This window comes from Antechinus flavipes, chromosome 1 (genome assembly GCF_016432865.1).
Source record: "Antechinus flavipes isolate AdamAnt ecotype Samford, QLD, Australia chromosome 1, AdamAnt_v2, whole genome shotgun sequence".
NCBI lineage: Eukaryota > Metazoa > Chordata > Mammalia > Dasyuromorphia > Dasyuridae > Antechinus > Antechinus flavipes.
In genome coordinates this window covers 726,985,100-727,007,205 of record NC_067398.1, presented here as the reverse complement: position 1 = coordinate 727,007,205, position 22,106 = coordinate 726,985,100, and the positions used below count along the sequence as shown (strand labels likewise).

Below are 22,106 nucleotides of genomic sequence, written 5' to 3'. Positions count from 1 at the left end.
TAATAGTGATCATGAGGGTCCCTGACCCTAGAGTGCTATTGTTCTGACAATCTGTCTGTCAATGATTCTAAAATCTCCTGGCCTTAGGATAGTCCTACTATCCTATATTATCTTATGTTACTGACTGACAGACAGATAATCAGTTGCTCAGTGACAACCAAGTTCCTGAGACAATGGCAAATAGACCATCCCTCAAACCTACCTGAAAGCCATAAAATTAGCAATTAAGTAAATGAAGCTCTGGTCTAACTGGCCTATAAACCTATCTTCTTGCTCTTGGTTCTTTGCTAAGTTCTTTTGGAACTTACCCTGCCTCAATTGTTATTACAATTCCAATAAACTTTGTCCCCTGATTTGGATATGGGTTCAAGCCTGAAAATTCTTTTGAGACATCTCAGGATACTGGTCTGTGAGCCAACCTTTTGGGGTCTCTTTCTGAACCTCAACACTTGGACCACTCCTTGCAAGGACTGAATAAATGCTTTCTGTTTTGTCTCCGGAGATGCCTCCAAGTTGTCAGTTTGGATAAGGGAGGGTCTAGCACCCCATCCCATACATTTTTTTTTTTTTTTACAAAAATAGGAATTAGTTTGAACACAGTGGGAATAGCCTTGCCCTGCTCTCTTTTGTGTTTTAAATTGATTCATTGTCCCCTTGGTATCTTGGACACTAAAACTCCCCAGTCTGCATTGGTTTCCTCCCCTGTTTATTTTTTATTTCCTTCTCATTACCATTGAGTGAAAAAGGTAACTCTTTCCCTCAATAGTCTTTATGAACTAGGGATCCTATGGATTTGGATGATGTAGACATTAAAGGATGGAAGGCACCCAAATTTGGGGTTTGGACATGAGAAAAATGCACAATGGCCATTCTCTTTGGCAAAAGGTAGATTTATTTGGGGGGAATAGGTTACAGATAAAATGGATACAATAGACACCAGGAATGGTAAACAGGAAAAGAAGCCATAGAATTCAATAATGGATGCAACCCCATGCCGACCACTGCTCAATTATGTCTCTAAACCATAAAATGAGCACGTCAGTGACTTGAGCCAGATTTTTCTTTCCCATAAAATTCTCTTCTTACTTTTAGCTCTTCCCTAGATTCCCTTGGAATACGCCCGCTGTTAACAGCATGAGTAAATCTTTGCCCCTTAACTTGGAGACAGAGTTTACAAATTCTTTTGCCATTCCTGAAACACCGACCTGCGGACCCTAAAATTGTTCGGGTGAAAGGTCTGGCCTGCTTATAGAGGGTCAAAGACCCCAAAGCCAGTGGGAGAACAGTACAATCCAAGTACACCATTTGTAGCTGTGTCCAGCATCCCCAGTTTCCCCAAAGCTGTTCGCTTCCAGTTCCTCAGAGTAGAGGACCCATTGCTTTGGGTTAGTCTGGTGCAGTTTCAGCAGCGCACTCTCTGCTCAGAAGGAGGAGGTGAATCTGGGAGGGAAGGAGCTGGTGGAGGCGTTGGGGAGGAGAAGCTGTCAGAGAGGACCAGCTTGGGGGTGACGGCCCAAGTGGAGGGCAACTTCCGGGGTGGAGTTCGGAGGCCTGGGAGGAGTTTAGGGCAGAAGAGGGATCTTTGTGTGATGAGAGGAGGCGGGGGACTTGTGTGGGAGGAGCAGTGAGAGTCCTTAAGTCCTAGCTCCTGTTGTGATTGGAGGAAAGAGCTCAACCATCCTGGGGAATGGACAGGGCGGAGCTCTCGGGACCGGGAAGACCCTCCCAGACTGGGTTGGAGGAAAGCAGGAAGTCTCTGGGCTGAAATCCGTCTCTCCTCCCTGCAGTTCAGATCTGTCTCATTCTTTCCCTTGGAGCTACCATCCCTTTGTCTTCTGGCGGACAAGCCTGTGCTTGCAGCTCCCAGGTAGGTCTGAGACAACATCCTTCATATTTCCCTGGCTTCTGTTGGCTGCCCTGGCCATCGGGTCCCCTCCTCCTCTGACCTTGTGGTGAGTGCCCTTCAGGTCAACCAAAAGCGTCCCCTTCTACCAAGCCTTCCTCTTGGATGAGCCCCCCACCCCTAAGCCTTTTGCAGGCTCCTATTTCCCCAACTTTCTGGCTCGCCCTGCCCAGATTTACCTCCCAGACTTTGCCCATAGGAATCCAGCAGACCTGATTTCAGCTTTTTGATCACGACGCAGGGTTCCCTCTCCCTGTTCCCGCCTCTTGTTAAGAGTTTCAGATCCTCCTTCACACCTAATCCCCTTTTAGGATCTCTGAGTCCTGCCTTCATATGCCCAGGACCCCAACGTGGACACAGCCACCAAAGCTCTTTCCTGTTCCCCCTTAACGGAACCCATGGCTCTTGGGCTCCTTCCCATCAGGTCTCAAGCTCGTGACTTCCTGTCTCCACTTTCCCTTTAGTGACTCCAAGCCCAGGCACTATCAGAGCTCCCCTCCCCAGCTCCTGGTCAGACCTTGTGACTCAGAGTTACTGCTTTCCCAGGTTCAGTTGTCCCCTTGGAGCACTTCTGTCACTTTAATATTCCTGACCCCCTTGCCATGACTTATATTGTTCTGTCTTACCTCCTAGGCTCTACCCCTGTTCCTCACTCCTACTTCCCGGCCCCTCTTCCTTCAGACCCTCAGGCTCAATCCCAGACTGGGTTTTGTCTTTTTTTAGATTTCCTTGGTCATTCCTGGTGGCTCCAAGTCAGAGCTCTCCCTATCACCCACCTTCCCTGGCTTTCCTCCCCTTAAATCAAACAGTGAGTCTGTTGTCTAGAATTATATATGTTAGCTGGGGAGAGAGAAATGAGGGAGGGCAGAGAACCAGTTGGAGGGAGAACTCTGACTCGGAACCATTGAAGCTCTCACTTGTCTCCTACTTGAGTCCCAAGTCCCTTGTTCTGTGTGGGAGGATGGGGAGTAAGAGGGAGGGGATGGGTTTTCCTGTTCAGACCACCTTCATTTTCAATCCTGACCCTCCCTGCTGCCTTCATCCTTCTTAGAGTGGGGTTAGGATTAGGGTTCACCTTCTGTAAGCCTGCTTCTTGCTTATGGAAATTCCACCCCCTTCTGAGATGGTTCTCCCTCTCCAGCTCAGTCTTCTGGGGAACCAGGCTTGGCCCAAGCAAGTATTGGGACAAATGTAGACTCCAAACTGAGGAACAGTTGAATGATTTTATCATTTTACCCAGAGGAAGATGAGCACAAAGGCACTTGGCCTGAGACAAAGGGGAAGATAGAGGTAATGAGGGAGGGACTGTCCTGGGGGCTTAGGATTTTATCTTGGCTATCAGAAAGGCTTAGAATTAAAGCCCCCACATGGTTAGGTGTGACCACTGTTAATAAGAGCTTTGGCTTTTGCTTTGTGAGGCCAAAAAGGGTGGAGGAAGCCTAATCCTGAGATTTAAAGATCCAGACCAGGAGGAATTTGAATTTGACTTTGGCTGCTTTGCTACCTCCACAGGGAACCTGGAGCCAGAGGGAATGGGCCCTGGAAGCCTCAGACTTCCTCCTCAGGTGAGTGCAGTCCATCCCCAGATCTGACCATCAACAGTCACAACCATTTCTGTGGATGTAGAATATGGGTTGTGAAAATGGCAGTGTCTCATGTGTGGATCATTTCATTACACAAATGGGCATGAGGGGCAGCTAGATGGCCCAGTGGGTAGAGTACCAGCCCTGAGGTCAGGAGGACCTGACTTCAAATCTGGTCTCAGACACTTAACACTTCCTAGCTGTGTGACCCTGGGAAAGTCACTTAACCCCAATGGCCCCAACCCTCCCCCCCCCCAAAAAAAAAGGAAAAAAAAAGAGGCATGAATTGTAACACAGTGGGAACAATACTTCTCTGGTCTCCTGTGTTTTAAATGGACTCACTGGGCCCTTGGTATCTTGAGCAGTAAGACTCCCCTCCCCAGCCTAAATTGTACCCTCCCTATTTGTTTTTAAGTTCTATCTCCTTACATCTGACAGACATGGATGATCAATTCCCTCTTACTCTTTATTACCAAGGGTCAGGTCTTTGCTTTCTGAATGTTACACACACATACACACACACACACACACACACACACACACACACACACACACACACACTCATACTCACACTCAAACACACTGAGAACTTCTCCCCTTTCTCTTTCTTGTGGCCAAGCTCTTCCTTGTAACAATTCAAGATCTGGGTAAACCCTTCAGATTCGAGGCTTTTCTGGACAGGTCTGGGAGCAGACCCCTGAAGGCTTTCCCAGCTCTTGGCTTTTGCAGTGCTGTCACCTGAGCAGAAACTGTCCTGGTGCTGCTGAAGTCACCCAAGCCTTCCCAGGTCCCTCTGAAACTCTCCCCTTTACCATTTCTTGGTCAAGTCAATACGCATTTAGACAGGCCCTAGAAGCCGGCCAAGGAGGTCTAGGACCAAGGCCATCCTGCTGCTCTGGTGCTTCTAAACCCTGCCTGGCACAGAGATCGATCTCTCTTGGCTATTGGGATTCTACCATGTTACTATACAAACTGGCTTCCTGGTGGTGTAATTTGGGTTCCACCATGCAGAGTGCCATGCCCTGGCAGGGACCATGAGAGCAACAGGGAGACAAGGAAGCCTTGGCAGAGCCAGGGTTGTGTGCCATGTATTTCAGACAGTTTCTTCAGTATGCTGTGGGCTAGAGCAGGTTCTAGCTTTAACTGGAACAATATAGTGGATGGAAATGACTCAAGCCAAAATTCAATTTAGATGCTAAGCAAAAATCAGATATTCCTAGAGAATTCCACAAGTGAAAGGAGATTTATTTATTACAGCGTTAACAGGCATTCAGTAAAGATGCCAGTGCTCTTAAGCTTAAGTAGACAAGGCTGATCTTGCTTCCATGTAAGAGCTCATCTGGTCAGTAGAGCTGGATGTGACAATGTATCATCTTGAGCAATCTGTGATATCTGATGGAACCTGATTTCACAGGGTCCTTTTAGGCCTTTAGATTGCCAGACAGTCCCACTAATTTGTCCAAAGACCCTCACAGTACTTGCAGAAGAAGTACATGGAGCCTTTCCTATTATGTAAGTCTGGTCCTGGAACAGCTTCGTCACCTTTTAAAGGAAAAAGAAAAAACAAAACTAGCCTCACTGTTTTTTCTGCTCTTTTTGATCAGATATTATTAATCATTTCAAAGAAGCCATTTGTCATTGTAATTTCATTTACAATTTACCTATTTCCCTTCTAATTTTAACATCTTCTCCTTTACATTTATTTTTGCTTTATTCATTTGTTTTTATAATTCTTTAGAATGCAGATTCAGTTAATCTCCTTTTGAAAATGTTAATGTGAAACTAAGTGTATGTTACCACCTGGGACTACTTTGACTGAATCCCAGAAAATTGGGGATGTTTTTTAATCATCCCCATTTTCTTTGGGAAATTTAGCACATCTAATATTTATTCTGTGACTCAGTCATTAACATGTCACTGATAAATCTCCATTTAGATTTATATCTCTTCTTGGTGATCCCTGAACTAGAGCCAATTTCCATTTTTGTTTCATTAATGAATGAAAGGATATATGAGTTATTTCTATTTTTTTACATTTGTGTGCAGTATCTCTATAGCTGAGCGGTTAATTTTTGTACAAGTTCCATATGTTGCAAACAAGTATGCATTTGTTTTTTTTTGTTGCCCCATTTTAAAGATACCATAAATCTTTTATCTCCAATTTCTTTAGACAATTATCTCTTCTGCTTTCATCTCATTGCATATTTCTTCATCCCCCTTTTTTTTTCCTTTGAGTTGTCTTACAGTTTCCCTTCCTCTCTTGCCTTTCAACTAGAGTTCTGTTCATTTGTTTTTTTAAATTTCATCCATTTTTCTTCCCCTTTCCAAGGAGGATTTCTCTCCTTCTCCTCATTGCCCATCTTCCTTTCTGTTTTACCTAGATTCTCATTCTTTCAGTTTTAGCCACTCAACTCCTCTGGTCTTTCTCTTTTCCCTGTTCACTTCATATAAATAGAAGCCTCCAAGGTATCCATTCTGAGCTCTGCCTTCTAGATGCTTTCTGCTAGTGGCTCTAAGCCAACCTCACAGGTTCTTCTTTCCCATGGTACCTTCCTTCCTGAATACTGCATATCACAGCAGCTGTCAGGGAGAACATGGCTCCATAGCCAGCAACATTGCCTCCTGATATTTACCCTCTCTTCTTCCTTTACCTTTCTTCCACATTATCCTAGAAATCTCAATCTGGCTTTTCTGGTACTAAACCCCCTAAGCCTCAGGAATAAGTTCCTTATCTCCTCTATGAACATTCATCAGCTGGAATCCCCTCCCACCTCCAAAATCAGGCCTCTTTCTTTTCTGCACCACTTCAGTCTTTCCACCTTCCTCCCCTACATCTCAAGTGCTCTTCTCTTTCCAAACCCATGGAGCTCATCTCCTCAATCTCCATTTTTCTTTCCTGTCCTCCAGCTTATCAAACTCCTAATGACTCTTCTCCAAGATTCTGTCTTCTCTGAGTTTTTAGAACATGTCTCTCTTACTATCTGACCCCTTCTTCTCTGCCTCCTTTACTGAATGATAGACTCCCATTTACTATGGAGTATTTGTTTTTTGTCCCTTATTCTTCAGCTTCCATCTGCAGGATAGGTCCCCCTGGATTGCATCCTCAGATCACTGCTCTCTGGAATCCACTCTTCCATCCCTTCCCCTTATCTCCTTGGTTTGCATTTGTCTTCCTCTATTCCAAACACAGTCATTTCCATTGTATGAGAAGGTCTGGCTCATGCCTTGTAGGACTTTTTCCTTACAAATGAATTGTTAAAGGTGACCCTGCCAGCCTGGCAGTTTGTAGCCCTAGGTTTGGTTTTTGATTTCTAGATTTGCTTTGGTTTTTCTGTGGGTTATCTATGGATTCTTCTCATTGGAATTTCATTTTCTCTGTCCAGAATTTCTTTCGTGACTAGGTCCATTTTTTTAAGCCAGTTGTGTCCTTCTGAGAAACTTTTCAAGTTTAGAGTCTAAGGCTATGCATGTGCAGGCTGTCTTTCCTTTCAGTATACTTTTCCTTCAGCAGGGGTCTGTCCTTCATTTTTATGCATTTTCCTTCCCTGCCTATTCTCTTATTTTCTTTGGGAAGAGTTTTAATTTTCTATCTCTTTAACTTGACAATTCACAAAAGATCCCAGAAGGAAGGAAAATGGTCTGGGTGAGGAGGAAGCCTTCAGAGTGGAGAGCTCGATCAGAAAATCCCCTAAGAAGTAGAACCAGTGAGTAAAGAGGAGGTAGCTGAGCTTTTTCCTTCAAAGCAGCTTGGGAATTCATTAGCCCCATCTCATTGATAAAGGTGGGCTTTGGGATGATTGTAAAGGAACGAGGTTTGGAATAGCTTCTCTTGGGGGGAGGTAAGGAATCAGAGATCAGTTATCCATGTGTAAAAGGACTGTCTTTCTTTAATAAGAACCCATACTATAGATGAAGAAGGGACTCAAGGGACTTTGGAGAAAAGGAAAGATGGAGCAATCCTTGGGAATCTCAAAAAATGTAAATGCACTACATTCCTCAATTATTCATAAGTGAAAAAACAGAATAAAGATAATGAAAGGTGAAATGTGGATTATTCATAGATCATGTTGTGGTCAGGGTAACAATTTTAAATAAAGGCTTAAGCTGTTTTGCCCATGACAACATCATCCCCAGAGTGATCTCAGGCCCTCAATATAACAACAGATAATTCTACTTGACTTCACTGAAAATTGTCTCCCACCACTTAGTGCAGTTGAGAGTCTGATGAATATCTCTTCAGAATCTTCTTCATGTTTTCATCAGATAAGACTTTATTCCAGCTTCTTAAAAAGAAAATTTTTCTTTAACTTTGGTCTCATTTAAATGATCATATAAAACTTTCTCTCCCAGAGTGTGCTGTGCTTGCCAGATTCTCACAAACTTTGCAGAATTATCTTTAGCATGTTTCACTTAAATCTGTTTTTCTGTGGAGATTTTCTATCATTCCCTTGTTCTCCACAGATCCATTTACATCACAGATAAAGTACAAACTTTCTTCTTATTCCATAAGGAAATATATTTCATAATGAGATATTTCTCAGCTTCATTCCAACTGATCCTATAAAAAACTTTTTCTCACAATTACCATGGATTCAGGAGTGAACTCTGACACTTAAAAATGGTATAACCTTTGAGCAAATCCCTTCTTTGTGCTTTAGTTTTCTGCTCTAAATAGAAGGAAGTTGGAATTTTTCATTTTCAAGTGTATTACTGCTGTCTCATGACTTTTGGTGCTTTAGGTTTTGGTGAGATTCAAGGATGTGGCTGTGGACTTTACTCAGGAGGAATGGGGCCTCTTAGAACCTCCTCAGAAGGACTTGTACAAAGGGGTCATGTTGGAGAATGCCCAAAATCTTCTCTCCCTGGGTAAGAACATTTCTCCTGTTATTCTCACTCTGCAATCAAACTGCATATCTTCATTCCCTAGAGTGCAGGGTTGGGGGATATCACTTAGAAAGAGGAAAGTGCTGGTTTCCTGTGTCCATGCAACAGGGTCCTCCTGCATGTCTTTGCATTATATGATAGGAATCTGAGGGGGTCCTATGTTGCTCCTGAAGCTGTCTCTTACCAATTCTAGGTAACTTTAAGTCAAAGATCAAATCAGCATGGAGATATCTCAAACAGGGAACTGATCTCAGAGGTTATTTTGTCTGATCTCTATCTGGACCCTAATTGTCTGCCAAAGCTCTGAAAATTGCCAGCAACTTATTATTTTACAACCCGTTCCTCTTTGGGATGAGGCTAGCATTTGGAATATTCTTTTTACAATCATCAGTTTGTAGCCCAAGTACCTAGTTGTCCCAAGTACAGGAAGTTTGCCCTAAATCTTCCTTCCTATTGTCCTCAAATTCCAGCAGTGGAATTTGGAATGGAAAAAGAATGGAAGGGAATAAGCATTTCTTTTCACCTATTTGCCAGGTGCTGGGTCATACTGTTTAAGAACAAGTTCCAACAAGTACAATATTTTCACTAGTCTAAGTACTCCCATTAAAAATAAAAGGCAGATGAAGAAAGCTGTTGTTTGCATCCAGATAAAGATAAAACAAAATATTATGTCAACTTAATACATTAATCTTCCAGGTTAGGTGACATTGTTATCCCCAGCTGAGAGTTGAACAAACTGATGCAAACAGTTGAATTTATACACAGCTAGTAATTGTCCATGGCTTATTTTAAACTGAGGTACGCCTGACTCCATACCCACCATACTCCCAGCTTCCTTTAATTTCTAGCTAATGGAAACTAAGGAATGAATATGTCCATCTATGAAGAATGGGTGCCCAGACTAAAGTCCCTCTTGATTTGGTTTGATGCTGCTCAGGCCCAATCACTCTTTTACTCGAGTATGGGGTTAGAAGTTTATGCTGGAATGGAGTCTAACAGGATAGGAGATAGAGGGAAGAGCATTTTCTTCTTTCTTAGAATAGGTTGTACAACAGGATGATGTGGCAGATCCTGCCAAGAGTTACAAGCATTTCAGGGCAGTTAGGTGGCTCAGTGGATAGAGCATCAGCCCTGAAGTCAGGAGCACCTGAGTTCAAATGTGACCTCAGACACTTAACACTTCCTAGATGTGTGACCCTGGACAAGTCACTTAACCCCGACTGCCTCAGGAAAAAGTAAAAACACACACACACACACAAAAACTACTTGTATAACAGGATAATGTAGCAAACCCCATCATGGGTTACTAGCATTTTAAGCTTTAATAGGTGAAAATAAACTCATTTTTTTTTTATTGTAATGGGGTGGATTTCAGAGTGGAACAGCTCTGGATCCTTACCCTATTTCCTAAAAAGAACTAAAATTTAAGATTCTCTCCATCATCCCTAACTGATTTCCATGCCCAGGACTTCCAGTTCCCAGAGAAGATGTGATCTCTTATTTTGAACAAAGGGAAGTACCATGGATGCTGGACCAAGAAGGCCTGAGGAGCAGCTCTCTAGGTAAGTGAGCTGAAAGCAGGGACATGAGAATTGGAGTTACAAGAAGCTTATCTAGGGATTACCATGAAGTAAATATTAGATTTGGGGCAGAAAGACAAGCCTTGGGATTCTTTTGGCAGTGACTTCCTGAGCTAGTCATTGAATCTTGGTTTCCCATCTATAAAATAAGTGATTTTCATGCCATGGCCTTGTAGGTTCTTTCCAGGGATCATCCATCATTCTATAAGTAGTCATTGTTTGGAATTTGAAGTCATGGAATCCTCCTGAAGTTGCCAGAAGGGCACTAACCAATTAAAACAATTTGTTTATTACTATCAATAAGATTTATATTTCTATTGGTTCATGACAAGTATTGCAGATGTACTCCAAGGTTAATTGCAAATATTGCTTTATAGTTTTTAAAATAATGTTTAATATACAAAATAATCTTTTAAAAGATAGAATTTCTTCAGATATTACTTTGTTTTTGCTACCACTAGTAAAGTGGCAACTCTTATCACTGAAACTTTACTGCCAGATAAAAGAAGAATAACATAAACAGAGGATACATTCACATTAGAAAATAACCTTACCGTTTTAACAAGTAGTGCTTCAAAGTCAGTTTTATAAAAAGGTTTTGATCTTCCATGATGATTTCATGGTAGCTTTCACTGTGCATTGCTAGTGACCATGGTTTTCAAGTAGCCTGCCCTCACTGCTGCAAGAATAGAAATCCACATAGCATCTAGATCTCCTGACTATAGGTTTGATGACATGTGATTGATTACTAGGCAACCCAAGAATGAGCTATCTTTATACAATGAGAGACAGTCACTGAGGGTCTTTTCATGCATGTGCTCATTTGTACTTGACCGTTCAACCTTTGTGGAATTGTAGAAGCAGTTTGCTGTTGAGAAACTGAAAGAAGATGTACTTAGAAGCCCTCAGAGCTTGGTGTAATCACTGCATGACTTGTAAAAGCAATTTCTGATCATGACAGTTTGAAATCACTGCAGAAAGATAAATGTTAAGGTAGATATGTGCACATACTTGTGCCAAAGGTAATTCACCCTTTAAAGTAGCACTGAAAATTTTGGGGTCAAATCCCTTGAATCATTGTCTCAATTCTTCAAGGGCTTGTGAACTTCTAAAGAGGAAAGAGGTGCAATAGCTTTCTGTGTCAAGGAATGATTAACTCAATATTCAGTGAGACATTTTTAGATGTGGATAATTTCATGCATTTTTTTCAAAACTGTCTTTGTTATAAATATGTATAATTTTTTTAAAGGAAATAAGTAATGACTACCTAAAAAAAAAAAAAAGTGGATCAGAAGAAAATCACTTCATCTTCAGATAAAATATCAAAAAAAAAAAAAAATTAGTGTTACTGTAATGCCAGAGAAACTGAGGCAAGACAGATTTGGTTTTTAATCTTTCAGTATGGAGAGTTTTAGGCTAGGTGGCTGAAATGGGACTCTTGTCCAAAGCATTCTTCACAGAAGAACTAAGGCAAGGAACTTATATAGGATTTTAACTAACTAGGATTTGCAAACAGAATACATAACCTGGATCTACAATCTTATAGGGGAAACAAAGGCAGATAAAGGGGAATGAGGACACTGGGTGGGCAGACAAGGCATAATTCCAGGAAAGGATCATCACTTAATCCTGGCAGGATAGGGATTAAGATAAGGTCTTGGGCAGGAGACAGTGAGGTGAGGGATTATACTCCAACAAGGATTGAGATAATGTACCTGGAGTTTATGACACAGTGTTATGTAAAGGTGACTGGAGCTCCAAGAGTTTTACTGATTGAATTCACCCAGTCCTAATGGCAGGGAAGGGGTGGGGTGGGGAAATCAGTGCATAACATTAGTATTCTTAATATGACCTCAAATAATATAACAGAGAAAAAGTTGAAAATGACCCCTAAGAAAGTGGAGACAATGAAAGGGATAGAGAAAAATTGAGAATGGAGATAATTTGCTAAGCAGAAGATGCCCATTTACAGAATATGAATTCCAGTCTCAGCAACTTGGATTTGGGTCAAGTCACTCAACCATTCGGAGCTGATGGGCTCAGCTGTTCACATAGTAAAAATGAAATCACTTTTTGTGCTGTCACAAGTTTACTGTGAGGATCCAATATATTTGTCCATGAAGCTCATTAGAAATTAAATCATCCTTGTGATATATGTTAATGGGATTTTTAAATGACAGATTCTGCCAATTAAAGATTTTTCTCTTTAATTGGGGGCTGGAGGAAAAACTTGAGTTTCTGTTCTATTTATGGAAGGAAGGGGATATAAAGAAATAGATGTGAGCAGCCTGTATTCAATTTATTGTTGACTTTTTTTTCCCTAGAAAGAGATATTATACTTGACATGAAGGAAACAACAGCAGAGCAAAGCCTTTCTGTGGGAGAAACTCACAAACCAAGAGTCATCAGTGATGGTCCTGGTAACGTCACTTGGAAAGAGACCTGTGATACACATGAGAAAATCCACATTGGAGAGAAATCTTCTAAACATAACCAAAAGAATTTCACAGAAAGGAGAGCTCTTACTACACAGAGCAGAATTGACACTGGAGAGAAATCTTATGAATGTAACCAGTGTGGAAAGACTTTTGCAAAAAGGGGAAGACTTAGTATACATCAGAGAATCCATACCGGAGAGAAACCTTATAAATGTACCCAATGTGGAAAGGCTTTTACATGGAAGGGTAAATTGATTGGACATCAGAGAATCCACACTGGAGAGAAACCATATAAATGTAACCAATGTGGAAAGGATTATAGAGAAAAGGGAGCTCTTATTGTACATCAGAGAATCCACACTGGAGAGAAACCTTATGAATGTAACCAATGTGGAAAAGCTTTTACAAAAAGGGAATCTCTTACTGTGCATCAACGAATCCACACTGGAGAGAAACCTTATAAATGTAACCAATGTGGAAAGGCTTTTACACGGAGGGGTAAATTGATTGGACATCAGAGAATCCACACTGGAGAGAAACCATATAAATGTAACCAATGTGGAAAGGATTATAGAGAAAAGGGTGCTCTTATTGTACATCGGAGAATTCATACTGGAGAGAAACCTTATGAGTGTAGCCAGTGTGGAAAGGCTTTTAGGCAAAAGGGAGCTCTTATTGTACATCAGAGAATCCACACTGGAGAGAAACCTTATAAATGTAACAAATGTGAAAAGGCTTTTACAGAAAGGGAATCTCTTACGGTACATCAGAGAATCCACACTGGAGAAAAACCTTATGAATGTAATCAGTGTGGAAAGGCTTTTACAAAAAGGGAATCTCTTACTGTACATCAGAGAATTCACACTGGAGAAAAACCTTATGAATGTAACCACTGTGGAAAGGCTTTTTCAAAAAGGGAATCTCTTACTGTACATAGAAGAATCCACACTGGAGAGAAACCTTATAAATGTAATCAATGTGGAAAGGCTTTTACACAAAGAGGAGCTCTTACTGGACATCAGAGAATCCATACTGGAGAGAAACCTTATAAATGTAACCAATGTGGAAAGACTTTCAAATATAAGAGTAATCTTCCTCTACATCAGAGAATCCACACTGGAGAGAAACCTTATGAATGTAACCAGTGTGGAAAGGCTTTTAGGCAAAAAGGAGCTCTTATTGTACATCAGAGAATCCACACTGGAGAGAAACCTTATAAATGTAACGAATGTGGAAAGGCTTTTAGAGAAAGGAGAGCTCTTACTGGGCATCAGAGAATCCACACTGGAGAAAAACCTTATGAATGTAACCAATGTGAAAAGACATTTACAAAAATGGCAAGGCTTATTGTACATCAGAGAATCCATACTGGAGAGAAACCTTATGAATGTATCCAGTGTGGAAAGACTTTCAGATATAAGAGAGTTCTTACTGCACATCAGAGAATCCACACTGGAGAGAAACTTTATGAATGTAACCAGTGTGAAAAAACTTTTATTTATAAGTTTAATCTTTCTATGCATCAGAGGATCCACACTGGAGGAAAACCTTATGAATGTAACCAATGTGGAAAGGCTTTTACAGAAAGGGAATCTTTTACTGCACATCAGAGAATCCACACTGAAGAGAAGAAACCTTATAAATGTAACCAATGTGGAAAGGCTTTTACAAAAAGGGAAGTTCTTACTGTCCATCAAAGAATCCACACTGGAGAGAAACCTTATAAATGTAACCAATGTGGAAAGGCTTTTACAAAAAGGGAAGTTCTTACTGTCCATCAAAGAATTCACACTGGAGAGAAACCTTATAAATGTAACCAATGTGGAAAGGATTATAGAGAAAAGGGAGCTCTTATTGTACATCAGAGAATCCACACTGAAGAGAAACCTTATGAATGTAACCAGTGTGGAAAGACTTTTAGGCAAAAGGGAGCTCTTATTGTTCATCAGAGAATCCACACTGGAGAAAAGCCTTATGAATGTAACCAGTGTGGAAAGGCTTTTAGACAAAAAGGAGCTCTTAATGTACACCAGAGAATCCACACTGGAGAAAAACCTTGTAAAGTAATCACTGTGGAAAGGCTTTTACATGGAGGAATAAGTTGATTGGACATCCGAGAATCCACACTGGAGGGAAACCTGAGTATAACCAATGTGGAAAGGCTTTTACAGAAATGGAATCTCTTACTGCACATCAGATAATGCACACTGGAGAGAAATCTTGCGAATATAACCAATATGGCAAGGATTTTATATAAAAACCTGGTTATTGCTAGACTTGTGATGAAATAGAAAGGCATTGCAATAAGGAGGAAAATGAATAAGGGAGAAAATGAAGTGCTGCTAATACCTTCCATAATTAGCCTTTTCTTGCTATAACCCTATAGGGAAGGTGAGGAAGGGAAAATTAAAAGTATCTACAGATATCAATCAGCTTCTTGGGCATACTGGATTCTTCTTTTCCACCTGGTCACCTAAAGGTATCCTAGTGGAATGGAAAGATCACTACATTTGGAGACAAGAGGACATGGGTTGAAATTCTGGTTCTGTGTCTCTATGGCCTTGGAAAATTAATTTTAATGGTGCATTCAGGCTAGGGTATGGGTCTCTTTCAGCTCTAAATTCTTTGAGAAGGCAAAGAGATCTTTGAAGATGAATCCTACCTTTCAATGACACATATTCCTTGGACCTCAGCTTTAGATTAGGGCTAAGAATTCAGGTGACTTCACTAAGCTTTATGAGTATTATTGGCAGTTTGTCTACTCAGCAAGATATGGGATATTCTAAAACTAAATCTTTGTTGAATTAGGAAACTTGCACATCATTCCTAAATCAATGGCTCTTTTTCTGCAGCCATTGGAATAGATTTCTTGTCATATTTGTTTACACAGAAAATATTTCTTTAAAATGCTTTTAAGAATGACTTTAGTCTTAAGTTTCAGCTTACATTCATCAAATTGACAGTAATTACCCCAAAAGTTGAAATAGTTGGGGGGGGGGCTATAGAATCATACAAGTATGAAGTTGTGAATTGGTCCAACTACATAATGTAGATACAAAAAAGAAAATAAATGCTTTTTAGTTGGAGAGTGTCTAAACAAATTGTGGCAGTGAACATATTGGAGTATTGTGCCAAGAGATAGAGTTGATGGGAAGAATTCAAAGAAGCATGGGAATATGTGAATGAATGGAGAAACTATAGACACAGTGACTCCTTCAAATACTCAGCAAACCTGAACAGTGATCTCTTCAATTTGAAATTCCTTGCCACCTTGTAGATGAATGAATGTGTCCATCCTGTGTAATTCTTGCCTACGTTTCAAAGAAGTTCCCAGAGCATCACTCCAATATGATGGAGTCTTTCCTTATTTTTTCTTACCATCTCAAGGGCACTTGTGTATTGTTTTGCTTTCCATCCCTTAGCATTCTTCCTTACCATGTGACCAGCTTATCTTGTACAATTATTAAATGTGACACCATGAAATTTCAGAAAATGCTTTGATCAGCCAGTATATGCCTCTAGACCAATGGAGAAAGGCAACTGCCAATGGTGATACCAAGTAGACAATAAATTAGCTTCTGCAATCTTTTAATTTTATGATCTGTGATAACAAAGGGAAAACACAACTCTGGGAACATACAATCTGTTGTTCTCAGTAGGTTTATATATTCAGTAGAAATAGGGGCCATCACCAGTCGTCTTGGTTGTCTTTGCCATTGGGCTCAGATGATTCTGACAGTGAGGTTGATGACTTTGCACAGATCTGCCTCACTGAAATCCAAGTCACTTGCAAATCAAGACCTGACCTGCTGATGGCATCAGTGCTGTTGGAGAAAAAAGGACCAACAACAAGCTTCACAGAAACTCATGAGTTCAAAAGTTCAATGTTGCTTTCAGCTAAATGCAAAAATTCAGTTTTCTCCTCAGTTGCTTTTAATTGTGGAAAAACTCTGAGCTAAGTTAAATTTTCATAAAACACTCCAAATTCAAAAAGAATTATTCTCATCAACCCCTGTAAATCATTTCATGTTAAGAAATGTATTATTTTCTATAGGTTTAACTATTCTGATTCAGTTCTAAAACATCCATTGTTCTCTGTACCAGCAAAGATGATGCTATTCCTGGAAATATTGTCCTGAGATATTTTTGTACAAAAAAGAAAATTTGTTTTGTCAGTTATTTCTGCAAGATTCTGGTGAAAAGTATCACCATTTTCATGATGAAAGGAGGGATTATTAACAACTCCCATTTTAGACTTTCAATTAATCATAGTGACCCTGTCCCCAGGATGGTGTCAGTCCTTTAAGCATTTATGTTGTTTTCCCCTCTTCCCAACTTGCATTTTTTGTTCTATCCTTAAATCCAGTCTTTAGCTAGTGCTCAGAGATTTGGGTTTCAGTTGACTAGATTTTACCTGTGACAATTGGGCTTGGTGCTTTTCTCCTGAAGGAAGGCTTAAGCTTATAGAATCTGTGCATGGAAGCCATTGTCATCCCATTTAAACTGATTTTCTTCCAAGCCATCCCACCAGTTTCACTTGGTTTGCCGCACGGTCCCTTCAGTGGTAGTGAAGATGCTCCATTGTTTTAGTTTCTCTCTGCAGCTCATTTTATAGAGGAGGAAACAGGCAAACAGGGGTAAGTGACTTGCCCAGGGTCACACACCTGATCAGTGTCAGAGGCAGGATTAAACATCAGAAGTTGAAGCTTCTTGATTCCCCATCTAGGACTCTGTGCACTATGGCACTGCCTAGCCACCCTTGGTCTCACCTTGAGGAACACTGAGCTTGGAGAACATTTGTTATTGTGACTCCTAAGATCATTTCCAACTCTTTGAGGATGAGCAAAATTATTATCAGTTTGACACCCTGGACTAATTGAATTCAGCAACCAGGAAGGAATTCTGGGGGGCTCCTTTCTTAAGGTTATCAAAAAGGCATAGAATCAAAATCTAATTTGGTCAGTGTGACCTTTGTTAGAGCTTTATCTATTCCAACTTCTAGGTTATAAAGGGTGCAGGAATCAGGACCCTGAGATAAGGACGCAGGTCCAGTTGGAAAAACTTAACAAAATGGTGTCACTTTGGTAACTGCTACCTCCACAGGCAGCCTGAAGTCAGAAAGAATGGGCGCTGGAAGCTTCAAATCTCAGGTGGATGAAGTCCATCCTCAGACCTGACCAATATCGACAATCATGACCATTTCTAGAGACGTGGAGGATGGGCTGTGAAACTATCACTATCTTAAGGATCATTTCTTTATAAAAACAGGAATTGGGTAGAGCTCTAGTTGAAGGGCAAGAGAGGAAGGAAAAGTACAAAAGGAAAAAGGGGGATGAAATAGAAAGAGATGAACAAATGCCTAAAGAATCTGAGGTATGGTATTGATAGGGGTGAACTCTGAAACTGTCCCTCTTAATCAACAAAATAATCACTCTGAAGCTGTCCCCTTTAATCTGTAAAAGAAGGGGGATTCAGAGTCTCAGACTCTCCGGTGAAAATATTTTTTCCCAGACAAGTTAAGCTGTGTCATTCAATTGGAGATCTTGGTCAAAGCACCCTCCATTGATCTTTTATGGTTAGGGTTAGATTACCCCTTGAGTTCCAAATGTTTCTCCCTTCTCCCCCAAGACAGCAAGCAATTTGATATAGGTTAAACCTGTGCAATTCTTCTAAACATATTTCCATATTTGTCATACTTTAGCAAAAACTTCTCCCCCCCCCCTTTTTAAGCTTTTTATTTACAAAGTAAAGTTGAGTAATTTTTCAACATTGACCCTTGCAAAACCTTCCATTCCACATTTTCCCCTCCTTCCCACCACCCCCTCCCCTAGATGGCAGGTAGTCCAATATATGCTAAATATGTTAAATCCAATATATGTATACATATTTATACAGTTATCTTGCTGCACAAGAAAAATCAAATCAAGAAGGAAGAAAAAAACTGAGAAAAAACAAAATGCAAGCAAACAACAAAGAGATTAAGAATTTAGCAGAAAGTTCTAATCCCCACAACTGAGTAAAATGATTTTTGGATTACAGGAGCCTTGAGCCTGTTCAACAGGGGCCTGGAAATAAGAGAATTTGGTCTTGTTACATTTTCTCTATATTAGGATGAACTCTTCATGTAGTTTTCATTATCTATAAGTTCAAGGGAGCTGATTGTGCAGTGGCAAGAGACCTGGATATAGAGTCAAGAGGGATGAATTTTAAATCAAGCTCACACAGTCACTAGCTGTGTGCTCTTAGGCAAGTCACTAAAATTCTGTGCCTCCATTTCCTTAATTCTCAAATGGGCAGGATAGTATCTTCTAACTTGGAAGGTTACTGTGAGGATAACAGGACATATTTTATTTTTAATTTATGAAATAAAGCAAGTATCTCCTTAACATAATACAATAAAAAAAGATAAGAGCACATGAAACTGAAAAGGTATCAGACACAACATATCATTCCTTTAAAATACAAAACAATTATCAAGTAAAATTTTTCTTTCGTTGAGCTCCTCCCCCCAAAGATGCTAAAATTAAAAAGAAACAGATTAATGTCTATAAAAGTACAGACAATCCCACATCCAAATCTATGCCCACACCCACAATTGTTCCAGGGATAATTTGATTCATTTGCTCTTTTTCTAGAGGTAGATAAGGTCCTTTTTTGTTCTGTCATTATAGGTAATTTTGGTAGAATAGTCAAAATAATTTATTTGCTTAAAGTTGTTCTTAAAATAACATTGCTGTCACTGTATTATAAAGAAAGCACATGGCTCACATGCAATAGGGAGTGAAAAAACAAAACAAAACACTTACGTCCTTCCATTCCTTTTCCACCGCCTGAACTGGAATTTGAGGGCAAATAAGAAGGAAGATTAAGAACAAATTTCCTAAATTAGAGAAATTGGATTCTTTAGGCTACAAAGTGATATTTTGTTTAAAAAGAAGAATATCCCATACACTAAATATATCCCAAAGAAGAATGGATTGTAATAAAAGCTGCCGGAGCCATTTTTAGAGATTCGGCAGATAAAATCCATGTCCAGGTAAAGATTCAATGAAATAACCTCTGAGATTAGTTCCATGTCTGAGAGGCTTCCACACTGATTTGATCTTTCACCTGAAACTACCGAGAATTGATAAGGGACAGTTTCAGGACCCCCTCAAGTTCCTATCATACATTGTAATATAGAATTATGGAAAGATGAAATGTTTTACCTCTGATCCTTACTTGGGCTCCTAGAGGGAATTAAAAAAAAGGTGGGAGTGGCTCAGTTATGTCTTGGTGATATTAAGAATATGGGAAGAGGGGAAAAGGAACCTTAGTTAGAGAATTTATGGAAAGAATCTAAACCAAACAGAGATAGATAAGAGATTTCTCATCAGTGAAAAGGAAGAAGAGAAGAAAAAGTAAGGCGAAATTAGTGGGAAGATAAATTAAGGGAGGTATTAGTCTTAAGTAAAACAAATTCAAAGAATATAATACTTCTTTTTAAGGTGAAATAGGAATCTGAGGGAATTAACCCAAAATGGGTGAACAAATAAGCTCTCAAAATGTAATGGAAAACTATTGCACTGCATTCAGGTTAGCATAAGGACCAAGATTCCCAAGGAATAATGATCACAAAACATGCTGCCTGCCACTTAAAGATGAAGACTCTGGTACAGAATGAGAAAGATTTTCCAGGACATAAGCACTGGGATTTTTGACTTTTCAGACTGACTATTCATTGTGCATAATGGGGTTTTTTTTTCACTTGTGTTCTCAGAGGGGATTGTAGGAGCAGGTGAAAGAGTAAGAAGATGGATCTTGATACAAGTGTGTGTGTGTATATACACATACCCATATAGATATATGTATACATATATGTATACTTGCATAGGAACTTTGAACAATGCAATAAGGATTCCTGAAGACATTGACCACCTCTTCCAAGATGTGATACTCAGAGTACAGATAGAAAATATTCTTTAGTTATGACCAATAAGAAATTTTATTTAGTTTGCATACATTCTTGTATTAGGGGGCTAGTTTTCTTGCTTAATGAGATAGCATGGCAGAAAAGAAAGGGAGGGAAATTTATTTTTTTTCTTGTAAAAGAAACAAAATTTGAATTAAAAAAAATGAAGTAAATCAATATCTTCTGCTCCAGATCTCCCTGAAAAATACAATGGGGATAATACCAGAGTTTTTTATAAGAACCAGGGGAGACATTGATAAGGTGTTTGACTCAGTGCTGGTTTTCTTCCTTCAGTCTTGGCACTAGATTGGCCACTCATCTGCCAGCTGCCAAAGGTGATACTCTCCCTATTGAGCTTATCAGCATTGGTGAAAGAGCCACCATCCCTTGGAGTTCTGTCCTTCCCCTGCCACATGGTTGGGTCAGTTTTATTTTCTTCCCTGGAAGGTGACAAAGCTGGCCACAGAACCAGACTTACACAGTGGCTAAAGGATTCACATGCCCCTCTCTGAACAGTATTCTGAGGGATTCTGGACAAGCTAGCATGTTTGCCTGGCAAGCTAAAAGGCTAAGAAGTCTACCTCTGTGAAATTAGGGTCCTTCAGATGGAAAGGAATTCCCAAGGTGGCCCATACCTTTGATGTATTGAGCAGAAGAGCTCTCCCATGGAAGCAAGAGGAGTCTTGTGTACTCAATGTAAGGAACTCTAGTGACTTTACAAAAGGTCCCTTTCAGGCTATACTTAAATAAACATCTGTTTACTTGTGAAATAACCCCAAAGTGTCATTATTGCTTAAAATCTAACCTGACTATTGACTTGAGGAAGTTCCATATTATATGTTTGCCTAGGCCCTGCTGCAGCCTATACAGTCACATGAAGCATGGTGGCACACTAAGGTGCTCTCTTTATTCCCTGTTGGTCTCGTGTTCCCTGCCAGATAATGGCACTCTGCACAGACCAAATGAAATGAATATGGAGAATTTTCAGGCTACTTAGGGTACCTTTCAAGGTTACAGGTGTAAGTCATTTCCAACTTTCCTGTTTGACATTAACATTATACAGTAACTAGAAGTAGCAATCTGCTTATCTAACCAACTGTTGTAACAAACTGCTTATGGTAACAGTCACAAAGGCAGGCAGTTAGCAGTAACAATCACTTTCTCTAACAGAGTTATAACAAACTGTTTATACTGTCACCAATTAGATCAATTAGTAACAATCAGCTTCTCTAACAAGTTGTAACAAATTGCTTATGGTAACAGTCACAAATGGGGGCAATTAGCAGTAACAATGGGCTTCAGGAGTCATAAATGGCATGTTTTGTTTTGCATTGTCCACCAAGATACCTTAAATTCATCTCAAGCTTGTCTCTCATCCCTGTCAGGGAAGGTGCTGAATCAATTCTTTGAACTTTGAGCCCTTACAGAGAGCAGATCCCAAGTAAGACCTGGACCGGAGTCTTTCTGTACATGGACTTACTCAGTACTGGCCTTCTACAATTTACTGATGGGCCCAGTTTTCTTGACAACAGGAGAAGACAGGCAGGTGACTCTGATGAGCCTCAATGGCACCCAGAAACTAAGCCATGGGCCCCAATCCACCTCCCAATGCCACGGACTTTTGCCCAGAAACTGAACTCATGGCCCTTACCAGGGCTTTAAAAAGAAAGGAATTAGAGTAAACTTAATTGATTCCAAATATGTCTTTTATGTTTTGCATGCTCATGGAGCTATACAGAAAGAAAAGGATCTTTTGACAGCCAAACA

At 40.1% G+C, this 22,106-nt stretch overlaps 3 protein-coding genes across 6 annotated transcripts in view; 2 read left to right on the top strand and 1 right to left on the bottom strand.

Annotated features, from left to right (window-relative positions):
- Window positions 1–22,106, top strand: part of LOC127545921 (zinc finger protein OZF-like) — a 229,384-nt gene that overhangs the window by 69,003 nt on the left and 138,275 nt on the right. The window lies entirely within an intron of this gene.
- Window positions 885–16,551, top strand: LOC127545917 (zinc finger protein 420-like). 2 transcript variants are annotated; one of them, XM_051973429.1, is made up of 5 exons: window positions 885–1,867; window positions 3,416–3,468; window positions 8,226–8,352; window positions 9,837–9,932; window positions 12,275–16,551. In XM_051973429.1, exons 2-5 carry the CDS (start codon window positions 3,436–3,438, stop codon window positions 14,491–14,493), a joined length of 2,475 nt encoding a protein of 824 aa, XP_051829389.1. In that variant the 5' UTR covers window positions 885–1,867; window positions 3,416–3,435; the 3' UTR covers window positions 14,494–16,551. The 2 variants fall into 2 exon arrangements, with proteins under 2 accessions (XP_051829389.1, XP_051829390.1); XM_051973430.1 differs by lacking the exon at window positions 885–1,867 and having other exon boundaries at window positions 1,875–3,468.
- The window catches only part of LOC127545925 (zinc finger protein 527-like), a 38,751-nt gene continuing 32,604 nt past the window's right edge, over window positions 15,960–22,106 (bottom strand). For 2 of the 3 annotated variants that reach the window (XR_007949861.1, XR_007949865.1), the window contains 2 exons: window positions 16,803–19,223; window positions 15,960–16,212 (listed from right to left, as the gene is read on the bottom strand). The gene's annotated coding sequence lies outside the window, so the exon portion shown is untranslated. The remainder of the gene's footprint in view (window positions 16,213–16,802; window positions 19,224–22,106) is intronic. The other variant, XR_007949863.1, reaches the window with a different exon arrangement.

Coding starts and splice junctions, on each gene's coding strand:
- LOC127545917 (XM_051973429.1), top strand. CDS start 3,436: ATGGGCCCTGGAAGCCTCAGACTTCCTCCTCAG. Junction 8,353..9,836: donor CCAAAATCTTCTCTCCCTGG/GTAAGAACATTT, acceptor TTCCATGCCCAG/GACTTCCAGTTCCCAGAGAA. Junction 9,933..12,274: donor CCTGAGGAGCAGCTCTCTAG/GTAAGTGAGCTG, acceptor TTTTTTCCCTAG/AAAGAGATATTATACTTGAC.